The sequence below is a fragment of the Colletotrichum fructicola genome (genome assembly GCF_000319635.2).
Source record: "Colletotrichum fructicola Nara gc5 chromosome Unknown KSG_Nara_v1_contig07, whole genome shotgun sequence".
Classification (NCBI taxonomy): domain Eukaryota; kingdom Fungi; phylum Ascomycota; class Sordariomycetes; order Glomerellales; family Glomerellaceae; genus Colletotrichum; species Colletotrichum fructicola.
In genome coordinates, this window is record NW_027094057.1 from 4322322 (window position 1) to 4339745 (window position 17424).

The following is a 17424-nucleotide window of genomic DNA, read 5'->3' on the forward strand; positions in this document are numbered from 1 at the left end:
ACAGTTGAAGCACTGACCGGTCTTGCGGGTATGCTGTAGTTCGGCTCCTTGCGACGCTTGCAGGGGTCGTGATACTGAGATGGGCTGACGATGACAAGGATACTTCGGACGCCCTCAGACGAAGGAGGGCACCTTGTTGATCTCTCTGAGAAATTTCCGAAAAGTCATCCCAAGATTTTTGGGGTCCATCGAAGGCGATTCGTGTTGTTGGGCGATGCCGATACAGGCCAAGGGGACACTTCCACGTCGTCGGGATTCTTGTGGTCTGATGTCGGTACGTTCCAGGCCATCGGGGGCTCGACTTGAAACGCTTCCAGCAACAAGGTCGTAAGGTCGCAACTCGTCACTCCGGGGAACCTCGCACTCCTTTCGACTCCATAAACGCGCTTGAAACGCATGACATTCATGTGGGTATCTTATGGCACCATCCGAGAGGTCCGTGATTGACCGATCACACAAGATAAAAGACCTTGGATCGCCATTGAGTTTTCGCATTGTTTTCCTTCTGCCAGCCATTTTCAAGTCGCATTCTGCAACCAGCCATACTCTCAGATCTCTCATATACTTTCGCAATGAATAACAACAAGTCTGGCCCCGGTGGGCCAGGAAACTCCAGCAACCCCCGTCCAGGGCAATCCCCCTTTCCCAACTCCGGTCCCCTGGTCCGACAAACCCCCACAAACTCTCAGTCAAGCCAACCGTACACGAGCTCATACAGCAACAACTTCGACAGAAACAACTCCAGATACAGCACTGGAAGAACAGACGAAAGCAGATACAGCCAGGAGAACAATGACTACACCATCCCACCTCGATCGCCACAGCGTCTATCGCCTCCGCGCCAGCAACCCAAGCGCGAACAGGCTGGACGAGCTTGGGAGGACAGCATCTATGGCATGTACGGTGACTTGAAGACGCCGAGAGACCCACCACGGCAGAATCAGCAGTCAAGACGGCAGTACCAGCAAGAAGACGACGACTCGTATGACGAAGAGGTGCCCCGGCGCCCCGATCCCGAGCCAGCACGGCCACGCCCGAACCGGGCTCGCACCAATCCCGAGGAGGGACCGAGGCGTGCGAACACCACTCGTCAGAACCAGCAAAATGAGAGATCTGGTCGCTCAGAGAGACGAGACCGTGGAGATCAGCAAAATCGGCAAGATGGCCGGAATGCTGACGGCAACTACCGACGTGTGCACATCAATATCGACACAGGCGGTGATAGTGGCCGCTCTTGGACATGGAGTACCGATGACCGTGATCGCGAGCGCACCAACGTCAACATTGGAACTCCTTTTGGAGGCACAGGCTTTGGTGGATCAGGGCCATCACTTGTCAACTTCGGTGACTCTGGGTTTCCATTTAGTGGTCGGAACAACGGCGGTGGCAGATTGCCTGTGAATGTGCCTTTCGTCAACGGACTCCCGGTTAACCTGCCATTTGGATTGTAGCCTGTGACCTCACAGCGCATGTTGATATTAAAAACACCTTGTATTATTACATGTTTGTCAAGGAGAATAGTCTCCGAAACTGCCATCGGAAGAGCGCGTCTTGACTTGGACGGCGAGGTAAAAGCAAGGAGTTAGAGCCATTGCCTAGGGAAACAATTTCTTTTCTGCGTGCAGCTTATTTTTATCCAGTCTGATACTCTTCTGCATACCTTGTAAAAACAAATCTGCCCCCAACAGGCCAATCTCTTGACTGCCGTAGCTACAGCACAAACCTCGATCCCACAAAACACGGTGCGTATGTACCCGGCATTTGCTTGCTCAACTCTGCCTTAGCTCTCCAGCCAGTGCAGTGACCCGCAAGAAGTACCTTGACTCCAGATTCTTTCAGGTCAGATGCAGTCTGCTCGATGATGTCGGGTTGAGCATCGGCAAGGTGAAAACCGCCGATGACTGCATAAAGTGACGCACCGCTACCAAGATCCATGGCGTGCTTCGCCGAATTTACCACACCTGCGTGGCCGCACCCTGTGAACATCACGATTCCCTTGTCTAATAGTATCGTCAGCGATGTCGTTTCTTAATCAGTCCACTTAGATAGAGACGAGACGAGACTTACTCTTCAGGCGGCACATCAGAATTCTCTCATCAAGCATTTTCTCGTCCTGTTCCCACTCGCCCTTGGTCTTGTCAAACCTCATTCCAAACCTAAAGCCTGCCTCGTAGCCTGATACTCGTGGAATTTCTCCGGAAATCAGGAACGTGTTGTCCAAAACCGTATGGGATTGATCATTCTTCGTCACAGTGCCACCGTGTGCCTCAATTTCCTCGAAAGTCGGGTCAGCTTCCAAGGAAATGACAGGCATGCCAGGAACCTGCGCCCCCCGATAGTCTGGGCGACCAGGGTGAAGGTCAACTGTGACTGGTAACAGATCACCACCGTTCTGTTGATGAGCCTCGGATACCATATCAAGGACTTTGAGCATTCCGCCGGAATGATCCCTGTGCCAATGGCTCAGCGTGATCAGTTCGATTTGACCAGCGTCAGCTCGGAGGCGTTTGGCATTCCGCTCCCATATATCTTCCTCTGGCCCTGTATCGAAGAGAATTGTGCGCTTTTGTCCGTCTTTGATTCCCGTTATCATCAGCGAAAGCCCGTGGGCACTGCAGCAGATATTGCTCATTCGCAGCTCTGGGACTGGACCCCCTTCCTCGGGAGACTCTCGGATGGCACGCATGGTGAGGTCTCTGATGCCACCGGTCTGCTCGATTAGGGGATTGGGACAGGGTGAGATAGGGTCGAGTTCATTGTCGATGATCGCCAATATTTCGAGACTGTCAAGCTCAATTAGGTCCGCCATTTTTGCTGGTACGAGGTGAGGCGATGGCGCTCAAGATTGAAAGAAGGAAGGCAAGAGCCAAGATGACGGATTAACACCAAGTCGGTCTGCAGACAACTGTCCTATATCTCTAGTGCTGACACAAGCGATGGATGAGAGGCACCGAAGTTCTCCCGTCTCTTCAATATGCGGTTGGTGTAAGGTTGATCAACTAGCATTCCGGACGAACATCTACCCCAAATTGGGCGCTGAGATGACCTACAACACCTGTCCACACACGGTTAGTCCTCTCGCTACTGCTGCGCCTCTTAGTCACGACCCGAAGCTTGGCGTGATTGTCGCAGTGAGCGATTGTCCAAACATTAGAACCAACAGCAGCAAACATGAGGGAAACCGCCCTTGACCCATGTATTACTGTGAGAAGTCACGCGCTCAACTTGCTTGGCCCAACACAAGCCCCTGTATTAACCCCAGTATGCCACGGTCTGTCGCCCAACTCACCTTGAAGCAACCGAAGTATTTATTACCCCAACAGGTCTCCAGCTACTACGGTCAAGAGCTGTTTTCCTCATCGTCTCGTGGCACAACGCCACGGAACGCGCATCGCCAACCAACCGAATCAAGCAAACCCGACACTCACTTTTCGGACACAACAACTATGCATGAGCTTACTCTTACAGCGCTCATCGGGGTAGCGCGACTCATCAACGCCCTGGAATTCATAGCGCCCGACACCGACCGCAAGCTCAACCTGTCCGCACCGATCACCATCGAATGGACGCTCAATAACGAGGGGAACGCTGAATGGACGGAAGTCGATCTCTGGTGGTACGGCCAATTTTCAAATGGCGGAGGAAATTTTGGATTTGCCATTGAAGAGAATTTCACGACTACGGGCGACGGGACATACGGCTACAACTGGAATCCGGCCTCGGAGGTGGAATCATTCACGAAGAACCAGAACACGCTTTCGTCCGACAAAGTGTTCTACTTCTTGATCAAGCGACATGCGCCCAATTCGACATCTGCTTCCACTCTTGAACCAAGCGAGAAGTACGCGGTGGAAGGATACGATTTGATCGGAAGCTCTGCAAGCCTGATGAAGCCTATGTGGGGTGTCGCGGTTGCTGGTCTTGCTGCAGCTTTTGCATTGATCTAATATTCGCCCGCTCGTTGAGAGCTCGAAATCCATTACGAGAGAGTCGGGGAAGGCGGATACTAGGCAGGAACATGGACGGGACTCGAGGCTCACAGTGTCATTCCCAATCCCGTTGGTGCATCGTCCGGGCGTACCCAACTTTTGTTTGTCTCCTCCAGACTGATTACACTACACTCTCATTCTCCACTACCCCAGAGCGTGTCGTTATTGTGCGGAACAGACTAGATATATAGCATCGGTCAAACACTGATCTCACGACACAAAGGATGATGATTCAGAGAGTCTGAGAGCAAGTATCCGCAGCTTAGGAGTCCGCAGCACAGAAGAGACGTAGGTGTGAGCCCACCGTGCGGCTGCTCGGACAAAACTCAGGGTCAAGAAGGACCCAACTTAGTCAACGTCGGCCGGTTAGCCAAATACTGTGAAACCTGGGCTCTTCACCATTCCAGCTCCTCTATGTACGAAGCCCATACTGCGTTCTCCAGCCTAACATTTCGAATTAATACTGCACATCATAGATTCTTGTTGAACAATGCATGCCCTTCTAAGCCCATATCGTACTTACCCAATATGCTTTAGGACGCAACGAAGCAAGGTATCAGGATCCTAGCCGGGGACATATGTACAACAGCTGGGCTTAATAATGGTTTAAGCTATCAAAATGCCTGATTGGGCTCGCTGGCAGTTCAACAAAATTAGTCGACGTCCTTGGTCTATTTATCAAGGCACTGGCTTTTACTGAGTCATAAGCGCGCGGGAAGTCTACGTTGTGCAATCTCCACCGCTGTAGCGGAGTAGAACAACCCCGTCACGCCGCTCTAGTAGCATGTTACTTTCAACGGTAAGTTGAGCGTGCACTTGGTCGTTGTCACTGAATAATCTAAGTGGCTCCCAGAAAATGGGACGTGTACCAGCGGATGATACTGGTGCTTCTGCCTCGAAATTTGTGCTTTGTAGAACGTGCCGTTCAGTGGCCGCATAATCTCATTGTATGAAGGTCAGTGTCACAAGTTATCAGCATGGAATTCATGGCTGTTACCGGAGAGTTGAGGGGCTCTCCTTTCCATACACGCATAGTATGGCCCAACAATACCATGCAGTATTAGTATGCACGAGCCAACAACGGCGGGCGGTAATCCAGCTGGCATACAAACACTAAAGAAACCGAAACCGAGCAGCATATTTGGTGGGCGGGCCGTAGGATCCGCAGCTCAACAAATATCTTCAAAGCCTACGGAAGAGCAACTCCATTCCGGGTCCGAGATCATTATGAAGCCCGATGGGCCTGATTTAAAAGTTGTGACAAATCTTCTGCGGAAGCTCTTCAGCTACCTATCTTCATCTTACCTTCATTTACAGCATGACCGAACCCCACGAACCCACGCGAAAATTGCGTGGCAACTGCCACTGTACTGCGGTCGTGTACGTCGTCTACTTTCCAGAACCCAGGAAAGCCACACAGTGCGGTTGCGACTTATGTGTCAAAAAGGCAAACCTATGGTTATCTGCCAGCCGGAGTGAGGTCACCTTTGTCAAAGGGGACGAGAGCTCTCTGACGAGCTACGCCATCGGTGCGGAAGATGCCACTTACAAGGTAAGAGTTTGCGATGATCTCCTGCGGCAAACACGATCTCACCCCACAGTTCTGCGGTATTTGCGCTACTTCTGTGATGACGACCAGTTCGTCTGATACACAGATAGCCTTCAATGTAAGTAGTGGTACCTTCTACGAGGTAACCTCCGACATCTGACTGTATAGGCTCGGACATTCCAAGCCCTTGATGTCAAGGATTTGAAGCTGGAGCAGTACGAAAATAGTCGGTCGAAATCACAAGTTTCCTTATAATAACTTTTCATAGGGTTGATTATGTTGGGCACAGCTCTTCTCAACAACGCTCTAACTTGAAAACTGCCGAAACTTATCCTCCTCTGGACAGCCCAAATGTTTATACGGGAGGCTGCCACTGCGGAGCGTTGACACTTCGCCTGCGTAGCACCCCTCTGGATAGAACCTACGAAGGACATGTTTTAGAATGCAACTGCAGAGTTTGCGAGATGGTAAGTTTCACATCGCAAATGAATTTGTTTTGGTAGCTTGCTAACTCGATCGAAGAACGGTTATGTCTGGGTATACCCTAATGACGAAAGCGTCGACTTGATAGGAGACGAAAAGGACATTGGGCGATACAAGTTCAACCACAACATTCTCTGGAAATCATTTTGCAAAACTTGCGGAGTGTTCCTCACAAACAACCACAACATCCTGTCGAAGGAAGAGCATGATGACTTGCCTGACAATGCAAGGTTTTGGCATGAAAAGTCCAAGGGGGGGACGCCAGTCAATGCTCGAGTTCTGGAAGGCATCGACCTTGAACTCCTTCACCAGATGTCTGTTAAGTTTGATGGGAAGAACATTCATCAGCCTCCATATTCACATCCGTGATATTGACCGTCAATGCGAGCACTGCGATTATCTAGATATTAGAATAGTCTATTCCTCTCTCAACAATGGACCAATCTTTACAGGTTCCAGTAACTCGTAATTTTCCCTTTGCGGCAAATGGTCTGGGCACCATCTCTCCATGCCATACCTCAACCAGTGGGCGTACGTTCCTTCCACAGCATCGCTGCCTTCATGTTTCCTCCACAAGCTTCCCAACGTAGGTCCGAGTACTTTAACAATCAAGCCGTGTGCTAGTTTGAAGCCAAAGCTTCTCGTAAGACAATCTTCCACAATTTCCCGTGCCAGTTTTTGATCGTCCGACTCCGGCTCTCCACGCCGCGCCACCTGAAGGCTCATGAGGTTGAAAGCCTGTACTCCATTCCAGTTCGTATACTCGTTAATCAACTGACTCCCAACCATGTAATCCGGCGCAAATATCTTCTCCGTGACATATGCAGGGCCGTTCCAACCTCTCTCTTCGTCGACTGTACTCATAACCATCGTAATCGCTTGTCCTTGGATGATGTAGTCTGTCAATCTTTCGCTCAAACTCGTGTCTCCCGATTTGCTGAACGATTCTCCCATTAAGGGCAGCCCTTTGAGGAGTGGATGACTGTGTAGACCCTCCGTATTCGTTTTTCCCTCCCACAATTTCAAGAGAAGAGCATGACATGCTTGCCAGAACTTGTTTCCGGGAAGACTTCCCATGAAGTAGTTTAGGAGGCTGTAGTCTCGGGGACCACCGGCATTGTAAGACAATACTTCAAACGGACTGTATGGGTTGGCGATAGTTTCTTCCCATAACCTATCGACGTCGCCAATCTGCATGAACCCTACGTCCGTGTAGATTCCGCCATACTTGAGCAGTAGGGGAAAGCGAACGAGATCGGAGTAGTGTTGGGTGGCAAACTCCCCGTCCAGGACGCCATTAGTGAACGCCATGGGCACGTTCTTCGGGTTTCTTATGTCGATCCAGTTCCCGATATATCCAGATGACTCAGGCTCGAGGTCCATAACTCGTATTGTCCAACCCTGCCTGGAGAACCGACGGTGCCAGGTGCGAACATTACGCTTCGCGTATGGATGTAAATCGTCGTAGCCTGAGTTCCAAAAGAACCAGAGATTCTTTGTGGATGTGACTGGCGGGGCTGACTTGATGATCGCGTCCACTTCAGCGTCTGACCGAAGATCGAGCTGGTCCAGTGGGATTATGCGAAGACCCTTGGGGATGGGATATGGCGGGTCGCAAGTTTGATTGGTGCCGTTGTTGACGGTCATTATGTCGCACAATTTGGAGTAGTCCCAAGAGTAGGTATATTACTCGATACTTTGACGGCGATGTAATCGGTGCTAGCGTGATTTGTCTGGCAAATAGAGATGGCACAGGAGAACCGAGAATCAGCAGAGCCAAAGTATGGGCTGTGTCTGTGACCTGTTGAGAGAATGAAAAGCAAGGTGATTTAATTTTCATTCGAAGGCATACAGAGCTGTTCATGTGTATTTGTAGGCGGAAGTCGCAAGTTGTGCAACCAGCACGCAACCAGCACCATAGCCAACCGCGAGAGGTTTCCGTGAGATCTCCTTCCGCATCTGGCTTGGCGCGCGATGAATCATCGCGCATCATGCACCGTCTCCCCACTAAGAACGCATGTTGGTATCGCAAACTCCTACTTGTGATTAGGCACTACTCAGATCACGAAGAATCTATTCGCTCTTATTGAGCGACTCTAACAATCACTCGCCCTTTCATGCCTTGTCCGCATCGTCTGCTCTGACGGTTGGGAATACCGCGCAGCCAACCTCACACCCTGGTTCCTTGTCATCCATCGATTCAGCCAGTCAGGCTCCGCGATGTCTGAAACGAGCAAATGCACTGAGCTCGCTATTTACCCTCTCGAGAGTGATCTTCAAGACATAGACCGAACTCTTCTCTGCTCCGGATTTCCGACTGGCGCTACAGTTTCTTGGTCATCGGCTGCTTATCAACACGGTCGCGCCTTCTGAAGTAAGCTTGAGAAGTCCGTGTGACGCGTGAAGTATTCAAAAATGCCTCTGCTTTACTCCATGGCGGCTGAACTAGCGCCGTGTTCGGTGGCATCATACAAGCGTTGGCCAATATCGTTGTGAAACCCAATTAATCCTAGAAGCCCCCATTTCAGTGAAAGTTGCTTTTGTATCCCGCGGGAATGCTGGAGCAACCCGAAAATGGATCGAAAATGGCAATTTTACCTCGCGGAGTAATCCAGCCGTCGTCTGCTTCGTCGACTTTAGGTTTTGAACTATATTAACGCCGGATAATTTACCTGATATGGCATATTTTCCTGGGACAACCTGACTGAACGTGCTTTGAACTTGCGATATAGCCGGTCGAAGGCTTGAAAATCGTCTCTGAAATGGCGGTATTTAGTGCACGTACTATTTCCCCCGGTTTAGCAGCTCTCTTTATCTAAACCTTGCCTGACTCGGGCTTCCTACAAACTCTTTCGAGACAATATCGATACAGCCTAGACTTCTTCGAAGACCCATAGAGTGAAGAAAGAACAGGCCCTGGAAAAGAAATAAACATTTGTGTTATCTAGGACGGTAAGATTGGCATGACCTATTTCGGCAGTTGCAATTGCTTTTCAATGAACCATACACCTCCACTACGATGGTGAACCTCTTCCTTTTCGCGTATGGAAGTCGATGGGGAGTGTCGACTGGATTCGTTGACTGGAATCCTGAAGTTCAAGGCTATCTTAGCTATGAAGATGATGTTCATTAGCTCTGAAGTAAGTTTGCTTCACGCACATAATCTAAGCCACAAGTGTGTCAAGCATTCTTGTCCCATGCACCTCAGGAAAGGAGAGGTCCGTATCCATCCCCGGCAGGTTCTAGGGTCAAGTCTCCTGATATTGGGGCAGTTTCTAAATACCACTGAGTCATGGTGTAGAGACTGTGGACCTCATCCAATACACCTGAGCCGCCAAAGAATTGCTATATATTCAAGACGTTCTTCTTCCTCGTCATTCCTTCCAATCCTGCCATCGCTTCCGCTGCCTCTTCAAACAACACATCGATTATCCTCAAACACTTCATAACACCTCTTCCTCATATTACAAAATGAGAGTCACAGAGCTTGTCATCCTATCGGCGTGCTTTGCCGGCGTTACAATGGCTCAGGACACGGGATGTCAGATTGAACTTTTGAACATCAATCAACAAGTTGTCGACAGCGTCTGCATTCCCCACGATGGTGTTCGACCCATGAGAGACGCCACGGCCCCTAAAGGAGTTATCAATTACGCCGTCAAGGTTAACAGCAGTTGCGGTGCCGGGCTGGCAGCTGGCAACCTGGCGAATGGAGCCTCTCTCCGCAACGCTGGACCCTGTACCCCATCCTAAGCGTTCTGGACCTTGTAACAAGAAGGAATATCGTCGACAGTGCTATCGGCGCCCAAGATCCGGGACACTCTCGACGTCAAGAGCATAAGCTCACCGTCAAGCTTGTGTCACGAGCAATTTTCGCCACTGTGTCGTTCATGCCACAGTCTTTCTTGTAAAGACAGAATCCCAGACACGTGACTCCCCACGTGTCTGCAGTTGACGGTTACGATTCCTATTGATGGATCGCCTCCATAGCTTAGGAAAGATATCTGACTTGCACTAGATATATAGAGACCAAAGTTTGAGCACAATATTATTTGCGTTGTTTTCTTTGTTCTTCTCCTTCATGCACGCAATCCCTATTACAGCTTCCGGCTAATAAGAAGAATGTGACAGTTCAGGTACGGCCAGCTGAGCTCCAACCAGCCCATCCGTCTGAGCCGTCTCAATCGAATACTGAATGTGAGGTCGAATAATCTAGCCAATTGCCGCCCTGCATCCACCGGGTAGGACTCCCGTATCAAGCGAGCTCAGCCGTGGTATTTCCAGTCCCGCAAATGCGGTGCGCATTCCAGGGACTTGATGGGGTAACGTAGTACACGTGTTGCTAAATGATTGAAAACGAGCTATTGTAGAAACTTACGAATACCAGAATCCGCGCAACAAGGGGGGGCCATTGGTAAGAGCCCTGTCAATCGCCAGATTTATCCTCGTCAGGCTCTCATTTGACCCTCAATATTCGACGAAAGTCCCTTTCTTCTACGAATCGGAGGAAAAAGCAGGGGTGGTGCGGATTCTGGTATCCATGAAATCCAACGATAACTTCAATGGCATCAATGGGGCATGAGTCAGTCATATGGAGTTGTGTAGGTCTGGACGCACCTCTTTGATTGTTCAAGTAAGGTATTTATACTGAATGAAATGGAGAGCATTCCGTCCCTCAAGGCCCCATCGACACCACTCAACAACCACTCAATCTACGTGACTACCTAACGCCGAAAAACCATCGAGGAGAAAATAAAATGACTTTTGGCGTCACCCAACCCGAATTTGGCGAAGGCTGTGCCGTCGTCTTCGGCGGCTCGGGCGGCCTCGGCCGCGCGAGCGCTGGCCTGATTGCGGAGCGCGGTTCCAACGTTATCGTCACCTACCGGTCGCGCCGCGCCGAAGCCGAGTCTCTGGTCGAGGAGCTACGCAAGCTCGGGCGCCAGGCGAGCGCGATAGCCTGCGACGTTACCGACCTCAAGGCGGTCGAGGCCGTTTTCAAGCATGCTGTGGACACATACAAGCGCGTGCACACGGTAGTGTCCGCCGGCGGCCTAGTGTTCGATACGGGCCCGCTGGCGGAGTTCAAGGAGGAGTCCTTCCGCGGCGTCATCGAGACCGACGTCTATGGCTTCTACAACATCGCCAAGGCCGGCGTTCCAGTACTGCGAGAGGGAAAGGGTGGCTCGTTCGTCGCCCTGATCACCAGCGCGGTGAATCGCACCGTGCCGTGCGATGCGCTCTCGGCCACGCCCAAGGCGGCGGTGGCCATGATGGTGCGCCAGCTCGCCACCGAGGAAGCTGATCACGGCATTCGGGCCAATGCCGTGGGACCCGGCGTTATCAACGCCGGTATGGTGCTGCCGATGATGGAGACGCCGACACGAGCGCTGCTGGAGGGCGCCACTGCGGTGACGCCGCTTAAGCGCTGGGGAGAGGCTGCCGAAATCGCCGAGGCAGTGGCTTTCCTGGCCTCATCGAAGGCGTCCTTTATCACCGGCCAGATTTTGATGGTCGACGGCGGTCTTGCTGCCTAGTTCAGACGTGACCGGCGCGAATGGTAGCTTGCGCGAAGCTGTTGTTACTGTGGACGGTGAGGAAGTTGATAATAAGGAGCCCGAATCTAGCAGCGGGACTAATAACCCGTCCGAGATGCAATCGCGGATAGGCTGTGTAATCTAGAAACCACCTGTTGAATAACGATGGTTTGCCCAGATACAATACAATGAAAGACGAAAAGCAAAGATATTGAATTGATTTTGAGGTTATTCGTGGTGAACAGCTGAAGCAATTTCCCAAACGCAGACATTGTACAGTCAAATGACCCCCGAAACTAGGTTAACTCCATGAGAATTTCTATATGATTGATAAGTAATCAAACATATTCACCCGTTCACTAAGGACTTCTGTCTGCACGAGACCATGCGCACAAACTTTTGCGGCAACTTGTTTAGACGCCGCACTCAACTTACAAACCAAAAGCGTGGCCGACTAATCTAAATTGTGGTCTGGTCAACTCATTACTGTATTTAAAGAGTTCTAATCTTTTTCGAATTCTTTAGTCCATCCATCTTGCAATATTGAGAAGCCCAAGTGCATATTGAGTCGTACATCATACTTTGTTCTCTTTTCAAATTTCATACTTCTTCATCTACTCTCGGCAATACCACGCTTGCGAAAATGACAGCAGCTATGCTCAAAGACGACGGATACTTCAACCTTGGAAAGTACCATCGTCCTATCACGACTAAGAGCTTGGAGGCTCAACGATGGTTCGATCGAGGGCTTGTCTGGGCCTATGGGTTTAACAACAACGAGGCCTCAGAATGCTTCGAGAAAGTCATTCTTGCGGATCCTGATTGTGCCATGGGCTATTGGGGCTTGGCGTACACTCGGGGACCTTATTACAACAAAGCATGGCGGTTGTTCGACCCCAATGAGCTCAAGGTTGCACTCAACGAAACGTACAAGGCATCTTGCCAAGCTCTGGAGAGGATTGACGGAGCAAGCCCCGTTGAGCAGTCCTTGGTCCGCGCGATTGCCCAGCGATACCCTCAGCCTCAGCCGACAAACGAGCAAGGCTACTCCGCCTGGAACGACGCATACGCCAGCACCATGCAATCTGTGTACGAAAGCTTTGGCAACGACATTGACGTGGCTGTTCTCTACACTGACGCTCTCATGAACCTGACACCATGGGGGATGTGGGATCCGTACAGCGGGAAACCCGGTGCCAATGCTCGAACTCTCGACGCCATGGCAGCTCTTGAGCGTGCCTTTACCCTAGAGGGTGCCGACGAGCACCCGGGGCTGCTGCATCTTCATATTCATCTCGTGGAAATGTCCCGAACACCCGAGCTTGCGGTACCTTCTGCGGACAAGCTTCGACATCTGGTCCCCGATGGTGGTCACTTCAACCATATGCCATCCCACATTGATGTCTTGATCGGCGACTACCGGAGCGCGGTCTCAGCCAACGTTGCAGCTGTGGTTGCAGACAACAAGTTCTTCGCAAAGATTGGGAGGATGAATCTCTACACGTTTTACCACGCTCACAACTACCACTCGCTCATCTATGCCGCTATGCTCTCCGGCCAATCGAAGGTGGCCCTGGAGAACTGCGACCTGATGGAGAAGGCCCTGCCCGAAGAGCTGCTGGCTATTGAGTCGCCTCCCATGGCTGACTGGCTTGAGGCTTTCGTTGGTGTCCGCGCCCATGTGCTGATCCGTTTCGGTCTTTGGGATGAGATTCTCGACCTGAAAATCCCCGAGAACCAGACGTTATACTGCGTCACAACCGCAACGCTCCACTACGCGAGGGGAGTGGCATTTGCAGCCACAGGTCGTGTACCAGAGGCCGAGAGTGAACAGAAACTCTTCGCCAAGGCATATGCCAATGTGCCCTCATCGCGGTACGACTACCCCAACCAGTGTGTCGAGACACTTAAGGTTGGCGAGGCTATGCTCGCAGGTGAATTGGAGTATCGCCGAGGAAACTTTGATCTGGCATTTGAGCACCTGCGAAAGTCGATTCAACTTGATGACAACCTCAAGTATAGTGAGCCTTGGGGGTGGATGCAACCGACTCGACACGCCTACGCTGCTTTGTCTCTAGAACAAGGCCACGTCGAAGAGGCAGCTAAGGCGTACGCTGAGGATCTGGGCTTCCTTACCTCACTACCTCGCGGCCACCAACATCCCAACAACGTCTGGGCTCTTCATGGATACCACGAATGTCTCACACGTCTTGGCCGAAATGACGAGGCCCGGCTACTGGAGCTTCCACTCAAGCTCGCGGTCAACTTGGCAGATGTAAATGTGCGCTCCTCTTGTTATTGTCGAAAGGAAGACGATGTGTCTGGTAATGGTTACACTCAAAGTTGCGACAAGGTTGAGAAATGTTAGGTTGGTGTTACAAAAGTGGAAGGAAATTGAGTACACTAGCGTTCAACAACCAGTCTCGAAAGAATACCTACACAGACGGCTCAACATGTCTTGAATCAAGTTGCCATTTTCATGTTTTGATTTCGTCCTTCAAAGTGTCCGTCTGGTCTGCCAGATAATCAATTGAAAGTCAAATTGTCCAAGTCCTCCACTCCTCCAAGATCTGCACTGCCAAAGCTTGGTTGTTCTACGCTCAGAAAGCCTACATCAAACCACAAAGCAGGATCCAAAGAGCCTCCATTCACCTCTTTGAGCCATTCTGGCACAAACAGATTCGTGTCAATACCAGCGTCTTGATCCGTGTTCTGGTCTTCGACGTTGACAAACTTCTCGACCTGAGAAGCAAAAACGCGCGACAATGCGGTATAAAAGTGAACAGCAGACGTATCTGGTAGTTCCTGCGCCATATCTTCCAGATACCTAGGCACCGACCGTACTTTGGTCGCAGCATCAACGACATCAGCCGGAGGAAGATTTCCGCGCTTGATGGCCTGAGCATCATGATCAGCCATAGGTTCTCGAATAGCCGGAGGGAGGTTATTCGTTCTCCTCCTTTTCGAATTCAACTTACATGGAGGATCTCCGTCATGGCATGCGCGACCATAATAAATTGGTTGTTATGCCATCCTAATCTGAGTTCTCGCATCGTTGAGTCTGAGAGCGCAAGCTCCAACGCGCGCCGCGCCACATCGAATGCCCGCCGGGATACTGTTAGAAATTCTGCACACCTGACCTCTTCGTCAATGTTTTTGAGGTCTCTCATTGCCTGTGCATTCAGGACCATGATACTGTGGTCCATGTAGAAAGCCAAAATGGGCAGAGAGGTTGCGATTCGGGGGTCATGTGTTGAGCATGCCTTATTTCGAGTGCTCTCCAGGGCTTCGAAGGCTTTTGAGTGCCAGCTTAGAACAGCTTCAGGGGTTTTGATACCTCGCCCTAGCTGTTTCAAGGCTTCCAGCTAATTGCATGTTTAGTGTCACTCCTAGGATGAATGCATAAGTATTGAAAGCTTACCAACTGAACTCTTATTTCAATGAGCCCACTGATCATGCGGTCTGATGGGTTCGTCATGGGCTTTTTCCACCATTGACAGGGGCATGGAGGCAACTCGTTCCAACCGACAATGAGGGAGCGACCCGTCGCAATACCAAAACTCTTGTCGGCAATGAAAACATACAGCCATGTTCTTTCAATGTTGCGCATCATTCGTTCTTTGAATTCGGTGCTTGCATCCGGGGCTAGCGCGTTGGCTTGTTCAGTCACGGCAGAAGGTCGATTGATCCCCAGTTCTTTCGCAAGCTGTGCCGCCTGGTAGTCTGTCAGTTCAAATCGATCAAGACTCCGACTAGAACACGAGGTTAACGTACATGACCCAGATGAAGCCAATATGGATCGTCTGCCTGTCTTTGGTGCAATGGTGCCCAGTACTTCATGCAGATAATCGCTTGAATGATTTCGAGCGATTTCACAGATGCAGCAATGGACCACATCATGCTCGCCTCAGCTAAAGAGAGAAGCGTTGGGTACAGTATGCGGTCACGAGGCCGAGTTGATATTGCGCAACCGAGAGCACAAATGACAGAAAACAGAGTGAAAGATGCATTGTAAACACTTTCAGGGGTGTGGAGGACAGGATCGAGCAGTCCTACTAGTGGGTTGCGCATTTTGAAAAACCTGCATTAGAGTTTTAATCAGTACTTGTGATAGCATTGGTAAAACACCCACGTACAAGTCAAAATAGAGCGAGACATCGCTTTGGTCGACAAGACGAGCGGTTACAGGATCGCATGCTGTCGACTCCAGTTTCAACGTCGTATTGTTGGACTGAGATGCCAACACGTGCCAATCTTTCTGATGAGTTGATCGAGGAGCTGCAGGTCGACTAGCATCAGCAAGTTATCCAACGGTAGAAGCTTTGAGAGCATCTTACTAAGATACTCCACTAGACGCTCATCCAAGCCATTTCCATCTTTGGAACGAGATGTGTGACTTGGGCATAGTGATGTTGTCGGTAGGTCCGCAGCAATAGCCGCTGCCATGATTTGTAAGGGGGATACTACGTGACTCTCCCTCTCAAGTTTGAAGCACGGGCATGGTACTTGAGTAGTGTCTGGTAACTCAGGGCTCTCCGAGCGGGTAGTCGTGTTGACGGACACTTCAAGCCCTTGATTTTGGAAACCAGGCGAATCAGTCAAGGGCGGAGACAAGTTGTCTGAGCCAGTGTTCAAAGAGTTGACTATGGCAGCGATGACTTGGTCCTTCACAGGGCTTTCGTTAATGCGAGCTAAGAGCTTCTCGAGACTGTCTGGTTTACTGGCTGGATTTGAGCATGGCTTGTAATCGATGAGATGCAGTGAACTTACTTGGTACTGCCTTCTTTGCGGCCTCTATTAGATCGAAGAGGGTAACTGCATGTCTGTCCCTGCGAAGTACATCGCGAACTGCGGAGCAGGTCAGCACCGGCATAGGCAGACCATCAATGCGCAAGGCATCCTACCAGGGCTTCCGCCGATCACAGCGCTGTCTCGCTGCCCGACAGCTGAAGCACGCAGTGCGGTATTGGCCTGTATTATCGGCCGCCACCGATTTGCCGGACCGGTAACTGCTGGCAAGTTGCTCCATAGCACGATCTTGCGTGGAGGCATTCTCTGAACCCGAGTTTGGCAGCTGGGGTGGTTTCCCCTGTTGCGCTTCTTGCCCGGGCTGGATGTTCGTCATTGCGATTTCATGACATGAATGGTGAAAGAGATGTTGCATGCCAAATTTTGTAAACGCCGCGGCGTTCGCAGAATCAGTGTTTGGATGGCACGAAGCACTTAGTGTCACGGGCTTTAGAATATTCCCCGCACCCGCCGCCCCCCGCCGTTCATATTAGACGCCTCAAGCAGCAACTTAGTCATGCATAAGAAGCAGATGGCAGTAAAATACGTAAGTGTAATTGCTTCGCCCAAGTGCTCTCATCCGTGTAGCTGAGTTGACCTAGTAGAAAGATGCCTGTGATGAGGAAGAGCAAGTCGCGGTGGGCTCATGAGCTCACAGGCCTGTCAGTGTAAGCGCCAGCACTAAGACAAAAGCCTGCGTGAAGCTTTTCCCTGGACCCCAGTTGCTCTGAATTCAGTCTTCCACAGAGACCAACACTAAAAACAATGCGCTAGAACCCTGTGGACGTCATCGCATCCGCGATCAGCTGCAGCAGAGTTCCGCTGGACCCCTCAGATAAGTAGGCCACGCACGCCGACTGGGTGCGACCTTACAGTCTCATCATCAAAATCACCAGGCTTTCTGCTAATATTGTAATCCCTAATCAGTTTCAGATTATTCGAATAGACACGCAGAGACCTCATGAATGAACATAATCCTTTTTCCTCTTGTTCCAGAAGATCGGGTGCCTCAATGGGAAGTGTAACAGAGCAGGTTCGACGCGATTGCTTACGCCTTGTGGATGCGTTCTTGATCAGC

General features: G+C 50.8%; 8 protein-coding genes across 8 annotated transcripts; 5 read left to right on the forward strand and 3 right to left on the reverse strand.

Annotated features, from left to right (window-relative positions):
- Positions 1-572: 572 nt before the first annotated feature.
- CGGC5_v012949 (uncharacterized protein) lies at positions 573-1451 on the forward strand (the record flags this gene model as incomplete). Its single annotated transcript, XM_032036470.1, has 1 exon — positions 573-1451. One exon carries the CDS (start codon positions 573-575, stop codon positions 1449-1451), a length of 879 nt encoding a protein of 292 aa, XP_031884376.1.
- A 259-nt stretch (positions 1452-1710) lies between these two features.
- On the reverse strand, positions 1711-2809 carry CGGC5_v012950 (7,8-dihydropterin-6-methyl-4-(beta-D-ribofuranosyl)-aminobenzene-5'-phosphate synthase; the record flags this gene model as incomplete). The annotated part of the gene is made up of 2 exons (XM_032036469.1): positions 1711-2000; positions 2068-2809. 2 exons carry the CDS (start codon positions 2807-2809, stop codon positions 1711-1713), a joined length of 1032 nt encoding a protein of 343 aa, XP_031884639.1.
- Positions 2810-3446: 637 nt separating this feature from the next.
- On the forward strand, positions 3447-3947 carry CGGC5_v012951 (uncharacterized protein; the record flags this gene model as incomplete). The annotated part of the gene is made up of 1 exon (XM_032036468.1): positions 3447-3947. One exon carries the CDS (start codon positions 3447-3449, stop codon positions 3945-3947), a length of 501 nt encoding a protein of 166 aa, XP_031884380.1.
- Positions 3948-5307: 1360 nt separating this feature from the next.
- CENPVL2 (Centromere protein V-like protein 2) lies at positions 5308-6390 on the forward strand (the record flags this gene model as incomplete). The annotated part of the gene is made up of 5 exons (XM_032036467.1): positions 5308-5541; positions 5591-5656; positions 5707-5753; positions 5807-6005; positions 6061-6390. The coding sequence occupies 5 exons, from the start codon at positions 5308-5310 to the stop codon at positions 6388-6390; spliced, it is 876 nt and encodes a 291-aa protein (XP_031884379.1).
- Positions 6391-6438: 48 nt separating this feature from the next.
- On the reverse strand, positions 6439-7668 carry FCK3-1 (putative glycosyl transferase FCK3; the record flags this gene model as incomplete). The annotated part of the gene is made up of 1 exon (XM_032036466.1): positions 6439-7668. One exon carries the CDS (start codon positions 7666-7668, stop codon positions 6439-6441), a length of 1230 nt encoding a protein of 409 aa, XP_031884488.1.
- A 3110-nt stretch (positions 7669-10778) lies between these two features.
- Positions 10779-11558, forward strand: fabG-4 (3-oxoacyl-[acyl-carrier-protein] reductase FabG; the record flags this gene model as incomplete). The annotated part of the gene is made up of 1 exon (XM_032036464.1): positions 10779-11558. The coding sequence occupies one exon, from the start codon at positions 10779-10781 to the stop codon at positions 11556-11558; it is 780 nt and encodes a 259-aa protein (XP_031884484.1).
- A 643-nt stretch (positions 11559-12201) lies between these two features.
- On the forward strand, positions 12202-13926 carry CGGC5_v012955 (uncharacterized protein; the record flags this gene model as incomplete). The annotated part of the gene is made up of 1 exon (XM_032036463.1): positions 12202-13926. The coding sequence occupies one exon, from the start codon at positions 12202-12204 to the stop codon at positions 13924-13926; it is 1725 nt and encodes a 574-aa protein (XP_031884483.1).
- A 158-nt stretch (positions 13927-14084) lies between these two features.
- Positions 14085-15629, reverse strand: priB-0 (Protein priB; the record flags this gene model as incomplete). The annotated part of the gene is made up of 4 exons (XM_032036462.2): positions 14085-14456; positions 14537-14923; positions 14980-15273; positions 15333-15629. The coding sequence occupies 4 exons, from the start codon at positions 15627-15629 to the stop codon at positions 14085-14087; spliced, it is 1350 nt and encodes a 449-aa protein (XP_031884378.2).
- Between the last annotated feature and the right edge of the window lie 1795 nt (positions 15630-17424).